The 20130-nt window shown below is 41.4% G+C and overlaps 1 protein-coding gene across 2 annotated transcripts in view; it reads right to left on the reverse strand.

Annotated features, from left to right (window-relative positions):
* LOC105031266 (von Willebrand factor A domain-containing protein 7-like) overlaps positions 1-20130 on the reverse strand; it is a 42608-nt gene that overhangs the window by 15033 nt on the left and 7445 nt on the right. Inside the window, exons 2-8 of one of the 2 annotated variants that reach the window (XM_010905594.3) lie at positions 18115-18308; positions 17029-17301; positions 16847-16943; positions 16172-16306; positions 11205-11391; positions 10888-11063; positions 3430-3542 (exon numbers count right to left, since the gene is read on the reverse strand). In XM_010905594.3, the coding sequence (XP_010903896.2) occupies positions 3430-3542; positions 10888-11063; positions 11205-11391; positions 16172-16306; positions 16847-16943; positions 17029-17301; positions 18115-18306 (1173 nt within the window). In that variant the 5' untranslated portion in view covers positions 18307-18308. Of the gene's footprint in view, positions 1-3429; positions 3543-10887; positions 11064-11204; positions 11392-16171; positions 16307-16846; positions 16944-17028; positions 17302-18114; positions 18327-20130 lie in introns of both variants that reach the window. The other variant, XM_010905593.3, reaches the window with a different exon arrangement.

Consider the following 20130-nt stretch of genomic DNA (forward strand, 5'->3'; position numbering starts at 1 on the left):
CACCCATTAAAATGCAAATCTATTTATATATTTTTTTTTACTTTGTTATTCTGTCTCTCACTGTTAATTTAAACCTACCATTAATATTGACAAAACACGGTAAGACATTGTGCTAAAGATACAAATGAATAACGTAACTATTTCTGTTTCTTTCCCATTTTTACAAATAACGTCATGTCCATTATTCATACCCCTTTAAATAGTTGCAAATTCCTGAGAAAATGCAAGTTTCTATACCATTTAAAATGGTCTTGTAATTTCCACCATGAGAGAGCATTCTAATCACCTATCAATTGAGCAAAGCTTAACAGCAGAAGTTCTCTAGTCAGTTACTAGTCAACTGCAAATCATGGCTATAAACTGAAATAGTTACATTATTCATTTGTGTCTCCAGCACAATGTCTTACCATGCTTTGTCACTTGTTTTTGAAAATACTTGAAAATACCTATGCCAGATATTGAGCCAGTATGTTACTGACTGAATTCCTACCGTAGTGTTGCAGTACCATAAACAAGTTTTTAGACTCAAATTAATTTGATAAAAAATATGCCAGTTATCCAGTGATTCTCAACATTTTCCCCACCACAGGAGGGAAAGAATTCCCCTCCCCACAGTGTCCAAGAAAATAATTCAGGACCCTCCATTCAGTTCACAAAGATGAAAGCAATCGCCCAAATGAGGACATAGTTAATTTAACATCGGCCTCCAACTGTGAACAATTGAAGTAGCTGTCACATTTTATGGATAAAAACCTTTCTGTTGAAGAATCATTAGTCAGGCTGTGAATCTGAAGGAAAATGAGGATCAAACAGCATTGTACATAAGTAATATGAATGTGACGATGCAGAAAAGGGTACAATATAATATCCAAGTAGATATCCTACTGATCACAGTTCAGGAAGTTGAAGCTGCATTACCCCTCCTCAGACTGTCACAAGATGAAGACTGTTGAGAGAAGCAGTAAAGTGGCCAACAGTAACTTAGAAGGAGCTGCAAAGTTCAGTGTCTGGAATTGGAGTTATGGTGCACCAAACAATCATATCCAGATCTCTGCATAGCATTGGCCTGTATGGGACGGCGGCAGGAAAGAAGCTGTTAACTGAAAAGGTATCATGTGAAAGCACATCTGGAGTTTGACAGAAAGCAAATGATGGGGGTGCAGGATGAGACCAAGACAGAGTTTTTGGAACAAAATACAGGGAAATACTGCTGAGAACCTGCTCCAGTCCTTCAAAAGAGTGAATGTTCTACAGTGACCTACAGGGACTCCTGAAGATTTTGGCAAAATTGACCCAAAAATGTGTGCAAAGCTGGTACATACAGTGGGGAGCACAAGTATTTGATAACCTACCAACCAGTAAGAATTCTGGCTCTCACAGACTTTTTTTCTTTAAGAAGCCCTCCTGTTCTCCACTCATTACCTGTATTAACTGCACCAGTTTGAACTCGTTACCTGTATAAAAGACACCTGTCTACACACTCAATCAAACAGACTCCAGCCTCTCTACAATATCCAAGACCCGAGAGCTGTGTAAGGACATCAGGCATTAAATTGTAGACCTGGGACGGGCTACAGGACAATAGGCAAGCAGCTTGGTGAGAAGGCAACAACTGTTGGCGCAAATAATAGAAAATGGAAGAAGTTCAAAATGATGGTCAATCTCCCTCGGTCTGGGGCTCCATGCAAGATCTCACCTTGTGGGGCATCAGTGATCATGAGGTAGGTGAGGGATCAGCCCAGAACTACACGACAGGACCTGGTCAATGACCTGAAAAGAGCTGGGACCACAGTCTCAAAGAAAACCATTAGTAACATTAAAATCCTGCAGTGCACGCAAGGTCCCCCTGCTCAAGCCAGCGCATGTCGAGGCTCGTCTGAGATTTGCCAATGACCATCTGGATGATCCAGAGGAGGAATGGGAGAAGGTCATGTGGTCTGATGAGACAAATATAGAGCTTTTTGGAGGAAGAAGAAGGATGAGTACAACCCCAAGAACACCATTCCAACCGTGAAGCATGGAGGTGGAAACATCATTCTTTGGAGAAGCTTTTCTGCAAAATGGACAGGACGACTGCACCGTATTGAGGGGAGGATGGATGGGGCCATGCATCGCAAGATCTTGGCCAACAACCTCCTTCCCTCAGTAAGAGCATTGAAGATGGGTCGTGGCTGGGTCTTCCAGCATGACAACGACATGAAACACACAGCCAAGGCAACTAAGGAGTGGCATCTCAAGGTCCTGGAGTGGCCTAGCCAGTCTCCAGACCTGAACCCAATAGAAAATCTTTGGAGGGAACTGAAAGTCCGTATTGCCCAGCGACAGCCCCGAAACCTGAAGGATCTGGAGAAGGTCTGTATGGAGGAGTGGGCCAAAATCCCTGCTGCAGTGTGTGCAAACCTGGTCAAGAACTACAGGAAACGAATAGTCTCTGTAATTGCAAACAAAGGTTTATGTACCAAATATTGAGTTCTGCTTTTCTGATGAATCAAATACTTATGTCATGCAATAAAATGCAAATTAATTGCTTAAAAATCATACAATGTGATGGATTTTTGTTTTAGATTCCGTCACTCACATTTGAAGGCATTTGAAAAATTACAGTCTTCTACATGCTTTGTAAGTGGGACAATCTGCAATATCGGCAGTGTATCAAATACTTGTTCTCCCCACTGTATCTACCAAAAGACTTTTAGATTTTAAAGGATTTTGCCTGGTCATCTGTTAGGGAAATTTCTTTTACAATGTATTCTCACTGATTAAAGGACTGAGTCCCCTTATTCAAATTAGAAAAGGAATGTGGGGGATCTGGTATTTGCCAAGGGGGCATCATTGACTGGTATCAGCAGATGAAATGGTTACTCTTTATCTCCTCATCTGTATAACTCATCAGGGAATCTATTGTCTGTTCGGGTTCGGTTGGAACTCTTAGAATTGAAGAAGTTACTTAGGGGAGGAAGGAGAGCTGTCCTTTGTGTGAAGTTTAGGTTATAATAGAACAAAGGGAATGTGTCCTGTTGAGTTGGGGGATTGTGCAGGATTTTGTCACACCCCTCTTCTGTCCTTATACACTGTTGAATGACATGTATCGAGTCAGAGACTCCTCAGACGATTATGTGTGTAAGCGGTTGACACGTTTCTCATATTTGCAAATATTAATAAACTGTTAATTGTGGCCAGAGAATTTCGTCTCTGTACTTTCATCTAAAACAGTTCTGATCGATAAATTTACTATTTCACATCTCAAGATCCCCTTGGCAGATCTCCTTGGGAGATCCCCTTGGAAGCTCCCCATTTAAGGACTCCCCGTGTTACACTCACCATTTAAGGACTGCTGATATAGAGTATGAATCGATTAAATAAAGATGTTTCATATTAGTTGTACTTCTCTGTCCTACACTACGGGTGTGTCAGTCAATGTCACTGTACCTGAAGTCCTGATAGACACATTTCAGGGAAATCACCTCCTCCTGCAGCAGTCAGTGCATTGATCTGGGCCTTGAATTTCTCAGGGTCCGTGGTCCTCATCAGGGGCCCAAATTCTTGTGGCACAAACACGAATAGTAGAGAATAGAAACTGAATTAATTGACCAGAAGTTACAAATGTCTTATACACTACATTGCACTCTCAACATATTTATATGGTAAAAAAAAGTCAACAATATATAAATGCAATGCAGCAACAAACTGGTTTCCTACATGACTCTAATTTCTCCATATTGCAAAATATGATCATAAAATTTTAACAGTCACCTATCATAATGAAAACATCACTTGTTGGGCTCAAAGCCATAATACTGATAATTCATGTATAATCATTTCAAGCATTTGTAATTCGGCCTATACATTCATTGAATTGATCTACCATTATCCCCCCCTCCTTTTGGAATACATGAATTAGCTTTGATGAAAACATAGTTAGATGTATATCTAACTATGTTGTAAACTGAACAAAGCTAGTTAACTAGAAAAAAACATAACCGTAAGCAATTTTTCCAACTCGATTTCCTAGCAAAGTTTGCGATGATCACTGACAGATTAATGGCTAAGGACAAATGAATGGACTTCATCTACTGTACAAATTAATATAGGTAGGCCTAAATGCATTTATATTGGCAGTGTGCGGGTTATAGGCTACTGTTGAATGAAGATAAAAATAATGTTGCTGTTACGAGCTGTGCACACCACCCTGCAGCGACCTCAGTAGAGTATATCATATTTTCCTTAGTAGTATGTCGGCTTCCACATTTGCATAGTTTGTAATAGGGGTGTTGCGATATGCGGGTAATGAAATATTGATATGTTAATACACATATGATAATATCGTATTCACTAGGTAAAAATGACATTGTATTTTTCGAAAAAACAGTCTCAGTCAGCTATCCACAAACGATACACGTGCTTAAACTAGGAGTCTGGGCCTAGACACTGGCATTTAAATCATCTCGCTAGCCCCACTAGAAAACCCAGGATAATTCAACAATTCAATCCATCTGACAATTCAATCCATCAAATCAATCAAATTTTGTTATAAAGCCCTTTTTACATCAGCAAATGTCACAAAGTGCTTTTACAAAAACACCTGGCCTTAAACCCCAAGGATCAAACAACAGTAGTAATTTCAGTGGCTAGGAAAAACTCCCTAAGAAGGCCGAAATTTAGGAAGAAACCTAGAGAGGACCCAGGCTCTTCTGGCTGTGCCGGGTGAAATATTAAGAGTCCAAGAGTCTATTTAAATTTAGACCAGGCCACCCTGAGTATTGCCAGCAGCGTACAGCCCAATTGCACGAGTGCGCAACAGAGAGACAACAACAAGCCAGTGACTCCGCCCCCGAAAAGCATTGGAGGGAGGGCATCCAAGTGGCGATGAGAGCCCATCTGGCAAGACAGCAAGGGTGGACAGTGTCAAGCCTACTGGTCACCTTCACGCCCTCGGGTCAGGCTACACCTAATCATAGACCGTGCTGTAGGGATGAGTTTTTAGTAGACACTTGAAAGTTTGCACTGAGTTTGCATTTCTAACCTTAATTGGCAGATCATTCCACAGTAGTGGAGCTCTATGAGAAAAGGCCCTGCCTTAAAATCAGCCCTAAACCTAAAAGGCAGCCAGTGCAAGGACGCTAGTAGAGATGTAATGTGTTCAAATTTTTTTGTTCCAGTTAGGATTCTAGCAGCTGTGTGCAGCACTAATTGAAGTTTATTTATTGATTTGTCAGGGTGAACGGAAAGAAGAGCATTGCACTCATCTAGTCTAGAAGTACTGAAAGCATGGATTTGTTTTTCAGCATACGTTTTGATGGAAATTTTCTGATTTTTGCAATGTTTCGGAGATGAAAATAAGCAACACTTCAGACATATTTTATATGTTCTTCAAAGGAGAGGTCAGGGTCAAGGGTAACCCCGAGGTTTTTTACAGTTTTTTGGGATAAGACCATGCAGCCGTCGAGGTTCAAAGTGAGATCTGCTAACAAAGCTCTTTGTTTCTTGGGTCCTAAAACAAGCATTTCTGTTTTTCTTGAGTTTAAAAGCAAGAAGTTCCTAATATCTGAAACACATGCTTCCAAAGTAGGTAATTTTGGGGCTTCTCCATAATTCATTGACATATATAACAGTGTGTCATCCGCATAATTGTGGAAATTGACATTGTGATTTCAGATTACATCACCCAGAGGCAGCATATATAGTGAGAGCAATAATGGGCCCAGAACCGAGCCTTGAGGAACACCAAAACATACCTTTGACTTGTCAGAGGATATGCCATCCACACTAACAAACTGATATAATTCAGATAAATAAGATTGAAACCAGGCTAGAACATGTCCACGTAGCCCAATATGGGTTTCCAGTCCCTCTAAGAGAAGAGAGTGATCAATAGTGTAAAAAGCAGCACTAAGACGGAGAAGCAACAGGACGGATGCGGAACCTTTGTCTGAGGCCATTAGAAGGTAATTTGTTGGGAAACACATTTTTCTAAGATTTTTGAGAGGAACAGGAGGTTCGATATTGACCTATAAATGTTTTTTTAGAAGAGGCTTAATTTCCGCTGTTTTTTGTTTGGTACACATCCAGAGGAAAGGGAGCAATTTATTATGTTTAACATTGGCTGACCTAGCACAGGAAATGGCTCCTTGATTTTGTTGGAATCAGGTCTAGCTGAAAGTTTGTGGGTTTAGAACCCATAACAAATTGAGTGAAAGTGTCGAGCGATACGGTATAAAAAAAATTCAATTGTCCCCATTGACACCTGGTCAGGGAGGTTCAGGACATTCTCAGGACAACTGAGATTTTGAGGACCATAACTATTTAAGGAGGAGTCAGTTATTTGTTTTCTAATGGTGATGATCTTTTCATCAAAGTAGTTCATGTATTCATTACAGCTAAAGTGAAGACCCACTTCACTTGTTGAGCGTTGCTTTTTTGTTAACTTTGCAACTGTATCAAAGAGAAATTTTGGATTGTTTTTTTTCACCTCAATCAGGTTGGCGAAATAAGCTGATTGAGCAGATGTGAGTGATTTTAGGTATTGTAGTGTACTGTCTATCCAGGCTAGTCTGAGTACTTCCAACTTGTTGGAGCGCCACTTTCGCTCCAATTTTCTGGAGGCTTGCTTGAGTGCTCTAGTATTATCTGTGTACCAGGGAGCTAGTTTCTTGTTGCATATTTCTTGTTTTTAGTGGTGCAACCATATCTAAAGTATTTGGCAGTGTTGAGTATGCTCGTTTGTGGATTTATTTACTCTGTCGTTGATGAGCGAACTTGTAAGAATATCAAGGAATTTATTTGTAGTCAGAGGAATTTATAGTATGGCTGTTTAAACTCAATGTTTGCGGAGCAAGTGGATATCTTGTTTTAACGGTAAATGTAAATGTAATAAGACGGTGATCCGTCAATCCAGGATTTTGGGGGGAAATTATTAGATCTACAATATCTATTTCTCGTGACTGGACTAAATCTAAGATGTGATTGTGGCGGTGTGTTGGACCTGAGACATGTTGAATAAAACCCATTGAGTCAATTATAGCTTCAAAGGCTTTTTGAAGAGGATCATTGGACTTTTCCATATGAATATTGAAATAGACAAATATTTGAATACTATCTGCCATGACTACAAGGTTAGACAAGAATTCTGGAAACTCATTGAGGAACATTGTGTATGGCCTGTAAATAGTAGCTATGTAAAATGATTTTTCAGCCTGGTTAACTTTCATGAGTAAAAATTCAAAAGAATGAAACTCAGTGATATGTTTGAGAGTAAATTTATATTTACACCCCCTCCTTTTCGTGATGCATGAGGGATATGATCACTAGCATAGCCAGGAAGAGAGGCCTCATTTAAGGCAATTAATTCATTAGGCTTTAGCCACGTTTCACATAAACCAATAACATCTAGTTTATGATCAGAGATTAATTCATTTACTGCAACTGCCTTTGGAGCAAGGGATCTAACATTTAGGAGTCCCATTTTGAGATGCGAGGTGATACAGTCATTTTTATTTGTGACCGTGGTGGAGGAAGGCTTTATCTTAATAAGGATGCTATTGTTAGCACTACCTTGTTTAACATTTCTCAGCCTGGAAAGAGTCACTGTGGCAATAGGTAAAGGAAGCTAACAACACTGTCGTTTCTTCCCGGTGGCACAGACGCGGTTTCTTTCATTTCTACAATAACATAATCCTTGCCTGACATTTGCGTCTGAAGCTGAGACTCTAACTCTGCTATCTTTACCTGAAGACGATAGTTCTCCTCCGTTTTGTAGCTACAACAATTACAGTGATAAGGCATTTTAATGATACTTAGCCTCGGGTGTTCAGGGGTGAGTAGTTCCGTTAATTATGTCCAAAAAGAGTCCCGGTGTAGTGAAGTTGGGTAAGAGGTCAACAGATAAAAAATATTGAGTTGGTAATCTCTTAAAGTAGAATTTGACCAATTAGTTCATATAGAGTAAATTCGAAAAAGTTTGGCAGGTAGCCAGGTAGGTAACAGCAGGCAGCGTACAGCGCGTCTACAATTCCGCAATGCAATTCGGAAAAAAGTTAGCTGAACTACTCACCATTGCTGCATCACTCTCCCCTCGCCTTCTCCTGCTTGTCGACATCAATATTCAGTTTGACTCACCTAGCTCCAGACTTACCTCTGATTTCAGCGCTGTCCTGGACTGTTTTAACTGTATGCAACATGTTAATTTTCCTACACATATCAAAGGTCACATTCTTGATCTCGTCTGCTCCGTCGGCATTACCATTACCCCTATAACTCCATCCTAGAACCCTATAATTTCCATCTGACCATAAGATAATACATTTCAAATTTTCCTCCAACGTACCACACAACACTGACAAGCACACAATCTCCTTTCGTAACATCAAAGCTGTTGACCCTCTACAACAAGGTCCTCCTACATCTCAACCAAACTCAACAGCTCCTGTATGAACTCTCGGGCCCTCGTCTCTATCCACAAAGCTTGCCAACTCCTTTTTTGCAAGATAAAATAACAACAATAAACAATAAACTCACTATCTAATCAAACTACCACAGCCCCCCCTACTGTTAACCTTCATATTTGTCCACCTGCTGCCCAGGACTCTCACCTCTCCTCATTCAGTCCAGTTGATTCCCCTTACATCACAAAACTCATAATGACATTCGAAAATACAACAGACTCTAACAATCCTCTTCCCACAGTCCTGCTTAAAGCCTCCATACCTGCTCTCTGTCCACACATCACAATCATAGTCAACCTCTCCCTGACCAATGGTATTGTCCCCTCCTGCTACAAAGCTGCTGCTGTCACCCCCATCCTAAAGAAACCTGGACTAGACAACATCAACCTTAATTGATAACCTTAATTTCCGCCCCATCTCCAACCTCCCCTTCCTGGCAAAAGCTCTTGAAAGAACTGTTGCCTCACTGCTCCAAGCCTAACTCCTGAAAAATAATCTATATGAGCCTCTTCAGTCTGGTTTCCGGCCAATCCATAGCATAGAAACTGCACTCCTCAAAGTCGTCAATGACCTTCTCCTCTCTGCTGATGCCGGTTCCTTAAACATTCTCCTCGACCTGAGTGCTGCCTTTGACACCATTAACCACCAGATTCTGCTCACCAGGCTCGAGGGGCTGGGTGTTGAGGGAACTGCACTCCCCTGGCTCAATTCCTATCTCACTAACAGACCCCATTTCATCTCACTCAAAGGCCTAAACTCTGACTCAGCCACAGTCACTCAAGGTCACCCTCAGGGCTCAGTACGTGGTCCCTTACTCTTCATCCTCTACATCCTTTCCCTTCCTCTGCCACTTCAACCAAAATTTCCACTGCTAAGCTGATGATACACAAATATATCTAGCCACCAACCCACCTCTGACCCATATTGAATCCAGCCTGACTGCAATAAAAGCATGAATGAAGGACAACTTCCTCAAACTAAACAGTGACTAAACAGAACTTCTACTCATTGGAACCAAATCCACCCTCACCCAAACTGGCACTTTCAATCTCCGCAGCCATGACACCGTTGTTTCTCCATCCCCCCACGCACGTAACCTTGCCGTCATTCTGGACTCTACACTCTCCTTTGATCACCACGTCAAACAGACTTTAAAATCTTCATTCTTCCATCTTCGCAACATTGATGTCCCACAAGGTGAGATCTTGCATGGCGCCCGAGACCGAGGGAGATTGACCGTCATCTTGAACTTCTTCTATTTTCTAATAATTGCACCAAGCTACTTGCCTATTGTCCTGTAGACCATCCCAACCTTGTGCAGGTCTACAATTTTATCCCTGATGTCCTTACGCAGCTCTTTGGTCTCATGTAATGCAATAAAATACAAATTAATTACTTAAAAATAATACAATGTGATTTTCTGGATTTTTGTTTTATATTCCGGCACTCACATTTGAAGAGTACCTATTATAAAAATTACAGACTTCTACATGCTTTGTAAGTAGGAAAACCTGCAAAATACTTGTTCTCCCCACTGTATGCTTTGGCGTTGAAATCAACTATATAGCCCCACTACAACCTGAAATGCACGGTTCACTGCGTATTCATTTCGGGCCTCATTGTTCTAATAGCTCCTCTCGATTCTTCAATAATTTATTGATGTCACCTATAGAAAAATATCATATGCCAGTTATCTAGGAGACTAGAGCTATGCATTGGCGCTGGATAGTCCCACTATAACCTGCGGAAGAGACCTGCAAAGACGCGCCGTTCACAGCCTATTCATTTCGGACCTAGTCTTTTTCTAATAGCTCCTCTCGGTTTTTGGATAATGTTTTCATGTCACCTATAGAAAAACCCTATATGCCAATAATCTAGGAGACTAGAGCTAAGCATTGGCGTTGAAATCAACCTGATAAACCCACTACTGTGATTCACAGCCTATTCATTTCGGACCTTTCTTCTTTTTCTATGTATTCTTTTTTTAGTCGTTTTTTTTGTATGATGAGACCTTCAATACAAACACATTCTTGTATTTTTCAAATTCATTAACCATTTAAAACAAACAAATTCTGTATTTCATAATTTTTTAAAGAATATTCTATTAAGTTTGACAACGATCCACTAGATAAACTGATGCTCTGGCTTGATGGTGATGCTGCTAAACAGAACGATTCCTATGCTAATGACGCCAAACGGCGTTTGGCTCTCATGGTTATAGGGGGTAAAAAAGGCCTGGCGGTTCTAGTGTTAACACATGCTTCTATGTTGAAATAAGGAAAATGTGCTTGCCGTGCCAAGTTTCTGCGTAACCCAGTGGTCAGAGCAAATATGTATAACATACCCAATTGGACTGATTGAGATCAATGGTTAGGAGAGTACTATGGGTTAAACCGCAAAAGCGGGGGGACAACATGTTTTAGGACCTATAAACACCTGTTCTCACCTGGGTCATTGAAAGGAACCAGGATGTAGGCTGAGGGCTGGACTGCCGTTCCTTTCTTGCTGTCGATGATGAATGAGGTCACCTTCCTCACCGCATCGATGTCATCCGACATGCTGCCAGTGGTGTCGATCACAAAACACAAAACACTGGATCCATTCGTAGAGATCCCCATCATCCTGAGAGTGTGCATGTGTAATGGGGGGGGGGGGGTGTTGAGAGAAAAAAAGTGATAACCTTTTATTTTGATTTGGGGAAGAAAAAAAATATTGCACGAGGGGTAGATTGAGATGTGTGAGATACAGTTTTATTCCACACACCGCAGAAAGTCGCGGTCCCCAGCAGCTCCTCTGATGTCCTGCAGAAGCTCCCTGGTTGCAGCCCCGGCCACCTCTGCCGCTTGGATGTGCAGGTAACCATGGCTGGAGTCTAATGAGTCCTTATTGATCCCACCTACAGGCTCTTGACTGCTTGTCCTGTCAAAACCACCCCCATGGCTGCACTTCCCTGCCAACACCAATAGAAATGACATGGACAATCTGCCGCGAGGATCGTCTCTTATTGTATTATCTATTTCTATTTTTGTCAGTTTATTACTGGGTCTGGACGGGATAGACCTGATTCTGACTGCACTTACACAAGCTGAAGTGTAATTTCATTCAAATTGTATGCACTTTTCTCTCAAAGCGTATTCTGCCAATTGTGTTAACATGTTTAGCGTCAGCATGACTTGAGGCAACTGCAGAATGACTGATCTACAAATATCTTTGCATCATAACAACTGATTATTATTTGTTCCAATTTCCCCACAATACATTGTGGTTTTATGCTTCTCTAAAATACACAGTACTTTACAGTTAACAATAAATAATATTGGGATCCTTCATGAAACTGAGTAATATTCATTAAAAAAACACACCAGTTGTATGCAGCACATTTCAAGATCCTTGATAGTCTTATATTTGTGTTTGTGAACTGCCCTTTTCCATTCATACCACTGGTTTTCAATTGGACTCAAGTCCGGAGACTGAGAGAGCCATTTAAAAACATAGATTTTGTGGTCCCGCAACCATTTTTGTTTTATGTTTGGAGTCATTGTTTTCTTGAAAGGCCCGACCACGGCCTCAACATCCTGGTAGAGGCAACCAGGTTTGGGCCTATATTTTCTGGAATTTAGTAGGGATGCAATGGTATACGGAATGTTATCGAACTATCAGGATTGGGTAGGTTACTTTTTTAATGTAATCCGTTACAGTTACAGGTCACCTGTCTCTAATCAGTAACGTAACTTTTCGATTACTCAAATTCAATAACCTAATCCGATTACTTTTAATTTATTTTAGATTTCTTTAATATTAAGAGGCAAATAGGAATAGCCTATAACGAATTGAACACATTTTGCGTGATCAATCAATGTTCGAGTTTACATAGCTAGCCAAAAACGGAATTTGCATACACTTGCGTACACTAAATATGCAGTAGTCTGATGTTTTGCTACACAACCACAAACGTTGTCAAAATGTTGCAAAAGCCCCAGGCACGCGAATGCACGTGTGCAATCGTGAACACCCACACACAAATACATTTTACCATTAAATCTAGCGCTTGCGGTCACTAATCTGGTTATGTGCGCCCACCTTTGCACGCATGATGATCACACCCAAAAACTATCAGTAGTAGTAAACACCAAACATCTTACCGCTGACCCAACACTTATTTATTGCCTGGGAATTTAACATCCGGAACCCTAAGCCCCATTTGTTAATCATCAAACATAACCACCTGTTATGACACTAGTCTGGGTTGCTCATCAGTCACTGTGAGACATCAAACACGGACACATCAATGTAATCATAAATTACAAAGTCACCCATACAGGAAGTCCATACATCACACCGGAAGTCCCGCCCTAACACACGTCATACAGGAAGTCCCAACCTACAAACCGGATGTCCCGCCCAACTGTCACATCAATCCGGAAGTCCCGCCCTCCAGGGACATAAATCATCATTCTGACACATTATACCCTACATTTACTACTAAGATGTTTTTAAAACATTATATAAAAAACTCAAACATGCAACGTGTCATATTATTTTGCTATTCTTTTAAAATTGAAGTAATCCAAAAGTAATCATATCTTTTGAAAAAATATATCTGTAATCCGATTACAATATTTTAGTTGGTTACGTAATGGATTAGAGTTACTGTTTTTTTTGTAATCTGTTACATGAAACGGATTACTTGTAATCCCTTACGGTTCACTACGCACACATGAACTGCAGATTTATGATATGCTGGTCATGTTCATATAATTTCCATAACATGCTTATTGTGCTGCAGACTACACACACGTTGTAGATTCTGATCCACAGAACCAGACGCGTAGCTTGAACTGGTAAGGCAGGCAACTGCTTGGTGCTGTTAGGGGGCTCCTGAGGGCTGACATACTTTACTCCACAGCAATGTCTCAAAATGCGTCAATAGCAGTGACCGCAACCCACTCCCCGTTAAACAACCAATGAACGTTTTGCAATGACATCTCTGTAGGAAACCTCTCTAAAGGGGCCCCATGAAGAGAGGGGAAACTAAAAACAAATCTCTGAGCCAATGACAAGGGCTAGCGAGACAGAGGGGAGCAAATTTGAAGAGGCACAACTGTCTTTCAAATCTGCTGTGTGGGAACATTTTGGATACAGCGTTTAATACAGGGTAAGAAGACTGTAAACAAAGTACAGTCTGCAAGCATTGCTTTGCCACTGAAAGGCTACTCAAGCGGAAACAAATCTAACATGATGAAATAATTCATACCCAAACCGTACCGTTACCGTGACTCAGAAACCGTGTTACGTACCGAACCATGGGCCCACTACTGTTGCATCCCTAGTACTTAGTGCGTTTCATTATTACACCCATCTTAACAAGATCCCCTTAATATTACTGTGGATGTCAGATGCTTTTCATTATATGCAGTCCCCTTTTTTTGCCAAACATGCAATTTGTATCTCATTTGATCTGTTCTTGGGAAAGTTCAGGTGATTAAGTTTTTGCTTTGAGCCCAGGAAGGGCTTCCTTCTTGCAACCCTTACAAATAGCTTTTTGACATGGAGGAGGCATCTAAGAGTGCATTTTGAGACTTGATAACTCCAAGATCCCAACAGACTGTGCAGTTCTGGAACTGGGATGCTTGGATTCTTCTTTGCCTACCACAGCATCTTCCTCACCGAGCATGGGGGCAAAATTCACATGCATGCTCTTCTTGGTAATTTGCAAATGTTACATACCTCTGAAACGTTTTGACAATTGCCAGTGCTTATTGGTATTTTTCTGTTGTTTATGTATTCATATCCTTGAAAGGGCATCAATACATTTCTTGGAGAATGAGACAAACTAAAAAGCATACATTCTTTATAACAGACTACAATTCGTTTTTTAAATAAATATTCTTCAGTGGTGCCAATCCTTTTGAAACATCCATTTTGTAGGAAATATGATACTATCAATAAAAGGTTTTGTGTTTGAAATATTATTTATATTAATAAATATAAATATTATTGAAATATACACCGATCAGCCATAACATTATGACCACTGACAGGTGAAGTGAATAACATTGATAGTCTCGTTATCATGGCACCTGTCAGTGGGTGGGATATATTAGGCACCAAGTGAACATTCTGTCCTCAGAGTTGATGTGTTAGTAGCAGGAATAATGGGCAAGTGTAAGGCTGTTTACACACTGAAACCAGCAAGTGCTGCCTCCTCCATTACTTTCAATGAATGCTGGACGGCATTGCCTCCTACCCTGGCTGCCATGGCAGCTTTAGAAGCTCATCTCTGTTAAACTTTTGCCTCTTGTCACTGGATGGTGCCACTGGACGGCGACAGGGTCATGGGCAGCCAAGGCTCTGAGTTCAGAATTTTTGTTCCACACAAAAAGTTATGTGCATGGTTAAACTAAACTATATTCATTCGGATCATAACACGTACCGAAACGATATTTCACATTTAGTTTAGTTAGGTATGTATGACTAACTGAAATTATTATAGTAACATACTTGGCAAGGAAGAGTAGATGTTGACCGAAACATGAATGGCGTCAGAGTAACTCGATCCCCAGAAAAACTCTTAACATTTCTGCCTCTTTGCATGCCGCCCTAATTGCCGCATATGATTAATTGAAACAAGGTTTTTTCGGCCAGCAGATGCCGCTTCTAGTGTGTAAGTAGCTTAAGGGAAATGTGACTAAGGCCCAATTTGGATGGCTAGACGACTAGGTCTGATCATCTCCAAAACTGCAGCCCTTGTGGTGTGTTCTTGGTCTGCAGTTGTCAGTACCTATCGAAAGTGGTCCAAGGAAGGAAAAGCGTTAAACCAGCGACAGGGTCATGGGCGGCCAAGATTCACTGAAGCACGTGGGGAACGAAGGCTGGCTCCCCACGTGCAGGAGGCAAGCCGGAGGGGGCAGTGTGGTGCTTTGGGAAACCTTGGGTCCTGCCATTCATGTGGATGTTACTTTGACACGTACCACCTACTTAAGCATTGTTGCAGACCATGTGCAACCTTTCATGGCAAAAGTAGTCCCTGATGGCATTGGCCTGTTTCAGCAGGATAATGTGCCCTGCCACAAAGCCAAAATGGTTCAGGAATGGTTTGAGGAACACAACAAGTTCAAGGTTTTGACTTGGCCTCCAAATTCCCCAGATCTCAATCCAATCAAGCAACTGTGTGATGCGCTGGACAAACAAATCCGATCTATGGAGGCTCCACCTCGCAACTTACAGGACTTAAAGTATCTGCTGCTAATGTCTTGGTGCCAGATACCACAGCACACCTTCAGAAGTCTAGTGGAGTCCATGCTTCAACGGGTCAGGGCTGTTTTGTTGGCAAAACGGGGACCTACACAATATTAGGCAGGTGGTCATAATGTTATGGCTGATCGGTGTAAATATTCGGCTCCCCTAATGTTTGAGCTCATTGTTTATATCGTATTATATTGTTTTTAATTCATTTTCCTCAATTTCATGAATGGTGCCAGTACTTTTTGGGTTGACTGTAGATACTAGTGTTGACTCAAGCTAGGATTTTGTTTATCCTTATATAAAACATTTCATTCTGAAAACTGAACAACTTGGCTTGCCTTGTCACCATCCTCTTCAAAATAATCAATAACCCCCCCCCCCCCAACTCATTACAGCCACTGTCAGTCATTTAATGGTGTAAATCTTATGAAATAAGATAAGTGACTGCCTGGCTGGCTGTAGACTCATATAGCAAATTGATCTACCTTTTGGTTTCTTGGAGAAAAAGGGCACAAGTCCAAAATATCCAGAGGTCAGCTTCTTATCTCGGATTATGTTTTCTAGAATGTTGTTCCGGCAGTCGGCCCCGACACAGTTCTGACATGTGGGTGTGTCCTTATCTGGTGAGTAGATGTTTCATAATAAAAACACCATCCTGGCATTTTGCTACACAGAAGTATATGCCCTAAAATCACTGTGGATATAAAACATCATTCCATCACTTTTACGAATGGCACGAAGTTGGGACATTATAGCTCTGAATACAACTACATCCCACACCCGGTTTGTTTTCTCAGTATAAATATGAATATGAATGTGCCATCTACCTTACTGCCTTACATTACTATCAAAACATGAATTTCAAATCTGCTCTTGGATATTCTTACAGTTAAAATTCCCTTGCCTGTATGATTTATTGGTACAAAGTTTATATTTTTCAAAAATGGAAAGAAATGTAATGAAAGAGTTTTCATGGCTTTTCCACGCTTCTGCAGTGTATGTGTACTGAAGGCATCACCTCAAACCGTTGGACCGGCCTTGTAAAGAGTAAAAATATTCATCTTCCTTTACCTGGTATGTAAAAGGAAAAAACTAACTCCCCTTACATAGTCTTTGGTTTCAAGCAAGTTAGTGGCCCAACACTGTAACCTCTAGGCTACCTGCAACTGGGCCGATATCAGGCACATCAGCTCTGATGAGATCAAAATGTGGCACTTGGTTGTTGAGTTCAATCCAGTTACTGTGACTGTAGAAGTCCTAAAAATGAAAAGATCCACAAGTGGTTTAAAAGTTTTTTTTCAGTTTCAGTTCATTAATGAGAATCATCTGTTTTAAAATGCACCTGTAAGGTGTGTAAAATTCCTCCCAGCGTCTGTCTTGCTGTCTCAAAGTTTCCTTGCTTGGTGCTAGATTTGACTGAGTTCATGCCATCTGTGATGAGTTTCCGCCCCACCACAAACATCTCATTGTCAAAGTGATACTCAGCATTAAAGACGTGACGAATGTCAACTCTGGCATTTCTCTTGTTGATCTGTGAGATGGCACTCTGGAAAGTCCTAACAGACCCAGATGAGGAGCAGGCTAAAGCAAGGGTCTCTGCTGTCAAGGGTCCCGGCTACAAACACAATCACACAACCACGCAAGCACACACAGACATGGCCATATACACGCAGAGACAGACAGCACACATACACACACACGCATATGTTATAGCTTAGACACTGGATTCAGTTAAAATAATACCCACAAAGTGACTACATAATAGATAACATGTATACATTATTTCCTAGGGATAACCAAACCAGTACTATATACACTATTGGTCAATAAATTTAGAACACCCCCATTTATCCAGTTTGTATTTAAATTTAAAGTCCAGTGAATAACCTAAAATGGTACAAAGTTAAGCGGTACACTGCCAGAGGAAAGAAAAGAACAAACGTGCAGCTGTTCTGCTGCAATGGAAGTAGATTTGTTCTTGAAACTCGATGCCAAATATTTCTTCAGGTGACCCTAAACGTTTGTTGATTACTTACAAACCCGCTGTCTGTATAAATGCAGTATTGGAACTGTGTTATTACACCCTCTTTAGCATTATTTGGACAGTGTTGTACTGGCGTATTGTACTGGAGGAATAGTATATTGCACTCATAATGGTGAGAAAAGGGCAATTGACCAAGGAAAACAGAGAGACCATTAGAACTCCTAAAAGTATGTCTTTCCTTTAAAGAAATTGCAAAAGATTACTTTGATGATTCAAATATTATTCTCGTTTTTTGTCTCCAATTGTTTATTTGTTCTATGCTTTAATTTCAGAATACAAACACTGTGATTTTCAATAAACACTGGAATAATTGAGGTGTTTTCAAAGTTTTAACCTGTATGAGTATGTAGTCCTGTGTAGTAGTTGTGTGGTTTCGTTTCTCACCGGCAGAGTGAAGTCTCTTCCCTCAACAGAGGCCAAGCCCTTGCACGCCTGGGCAGTGGTCTGTAAGATGGCTGCCGTAGTGATGTTTTGATGGGTATTAGATCTGCCTGCCCAGAGCACCTTGAACCCCTGGGCCTCCGTCCACAAGAGGACCAGACAGACTACGGCCAGGCCTGATTGCGTCGTCAACATGTCTGAGTGAGGGACAGTTGCTGTAAAGGATCACTATATAATCATTGTCAAGATTATGTTAATGTTATAGGAATGTGCTGCACGTGCACCCCCCCCACACCAAAAAACAAATGCTAAAGATCCAGGAGGCACAAAGCATACAGCTTCAATAAATTAACACTGTTGTTTTTTATTTTTTATTAGATAACCCTTATTTTTTACCTACATCTGGAGAGGTAGTGGCACTGAAAATTTTGATCTATGAACTAAGCAGTGCATATTGTCACTTTGTTTCTTTTACACTGCTGTTGCTGACACAAAAGCACCCATGTTAAAATCCCAAAGGCTAGGTTCTATTGGTATATAAAGTTCACGTGTTCCGCTGTAAACCGTCACAACCGAATTTCACAAGTGCACACCTACTCCCAGTTGCTATCTTATCAACACGGCATTGATCATTTCCCTCATATTTGGACATTGTCTTATAAAGTAAAACCTAACCGAATATCAGAAAATGAATATTCAGTGAAGGAATCCACATCAGCATGTTGCCACTGTCCAGATATGTGGTGCCATTGATCAATCAGTTGCCAACCAACCCAATGTCTTGCGGGTTGAAATAAATACTTTGAATGTTTCCCCTAAACCTTCTTAAACCTGTAAAGTAGACTAATCTGTCAGAATTATGTATATGATAAGTACATCATCTGCACCGTTTCTTTGTATTAAACATGTAATGGGCGAGACACAGGGCATGGAAGCAGTACCGGTGGTCTGGGCCCAGAAAGGCATTTATTAATATAACAGTGGAAGAGATAAAACAAAAACCCAGGGGTGGGTTTTAGCATCCACTCTCTGCTGCTACCCAGAGCTGCTTTACTAGGAGCCCTTTTAGCCTCCTCCTGATGAGGCCTAGTGGTTTTCCCTGGGGCGAATTGAAGCCACATTTCCCCCAAAAGCTTCAGGCCACACCTCACCGGGAGTGGGCTGCAGCTGGGCAACTCGCTGGGCAGCTCCATGGGTGCTGCGGTCTTCACCAGCACTACGGTCCAGCAGCGACTCTGGCTGGTGGCCCGAGGTTGTCCTACCTCCCCACCACTGTGTCCAAGCATTGAGGCATCTGGGGAGGCATATACTTGGAGGTACGCACAGACCTCCACGTACTCCACGTACTATGCCATGGCTTCTGTTAGGTACCGGGATGAAATCCTCAGAACCATCGTCAAAACTAGCTCTGGTGCAGTGGGCCCTGGGTTCCTCCTGGGGCAGGACAATGCCCGGCCTCATGTGGTCAGAATGTGTAGGCAGTTCCTGGATGACGAAGGCATTGATGCCATTGACTGGCCCTCACATTCCCCAGACCTGAATCCAGCTGAGAGCCTCTGGGACGTTATGGATCGGTGCATCCAGTGCCGCCAAATAGCGCCACAGACGTTACAGTAGCTCACTGATGCCCTGATCCAGGTCTCGGAGGAGATTCCCCAGGACACCGTCCTCTGTCTCATCAGAAGCATACCAAGACATTGTTAGGAGTGGCACGTTGGGGCACGTTGGGGCCATACACACTACTGAGTCACATTATGAGTTGCTGTGATGAAATTCACGCAAGTTGGAAAAGCTTGTGATTTCATTTGTTTACTTTGATTTTCAGTGTGAGTTTGAATCCATAAAAAGAACAGAGTCAAGAATTGCAATAGCATTGGAAGTCCAAAAAACCTTATCCCTCCTGGTTAATCCCCGCCTAGTCAATCCATGTGAATCTCTCACAGAGTTTCTGTAGGTTTTCACTCTCACCTTGTGCTTGATTGGTTAATGAGGTCACTAATTAGCTAAGATCCTCCTTCA

Source organism: Esox lucius, chromosome 7 (genome assembly GCF_011004845.1).
Source record: "Esox lucius isolate fEsoLuc1 chromosome 7, fEsoLuc1.pri, whole genome shotgun sequence".
Taxonomy (NCBI): Eukaryota; Metazoa; Chordata; class Actinopteri; order Esociformes; family Esocidae; genus Esox; species Esox lucius.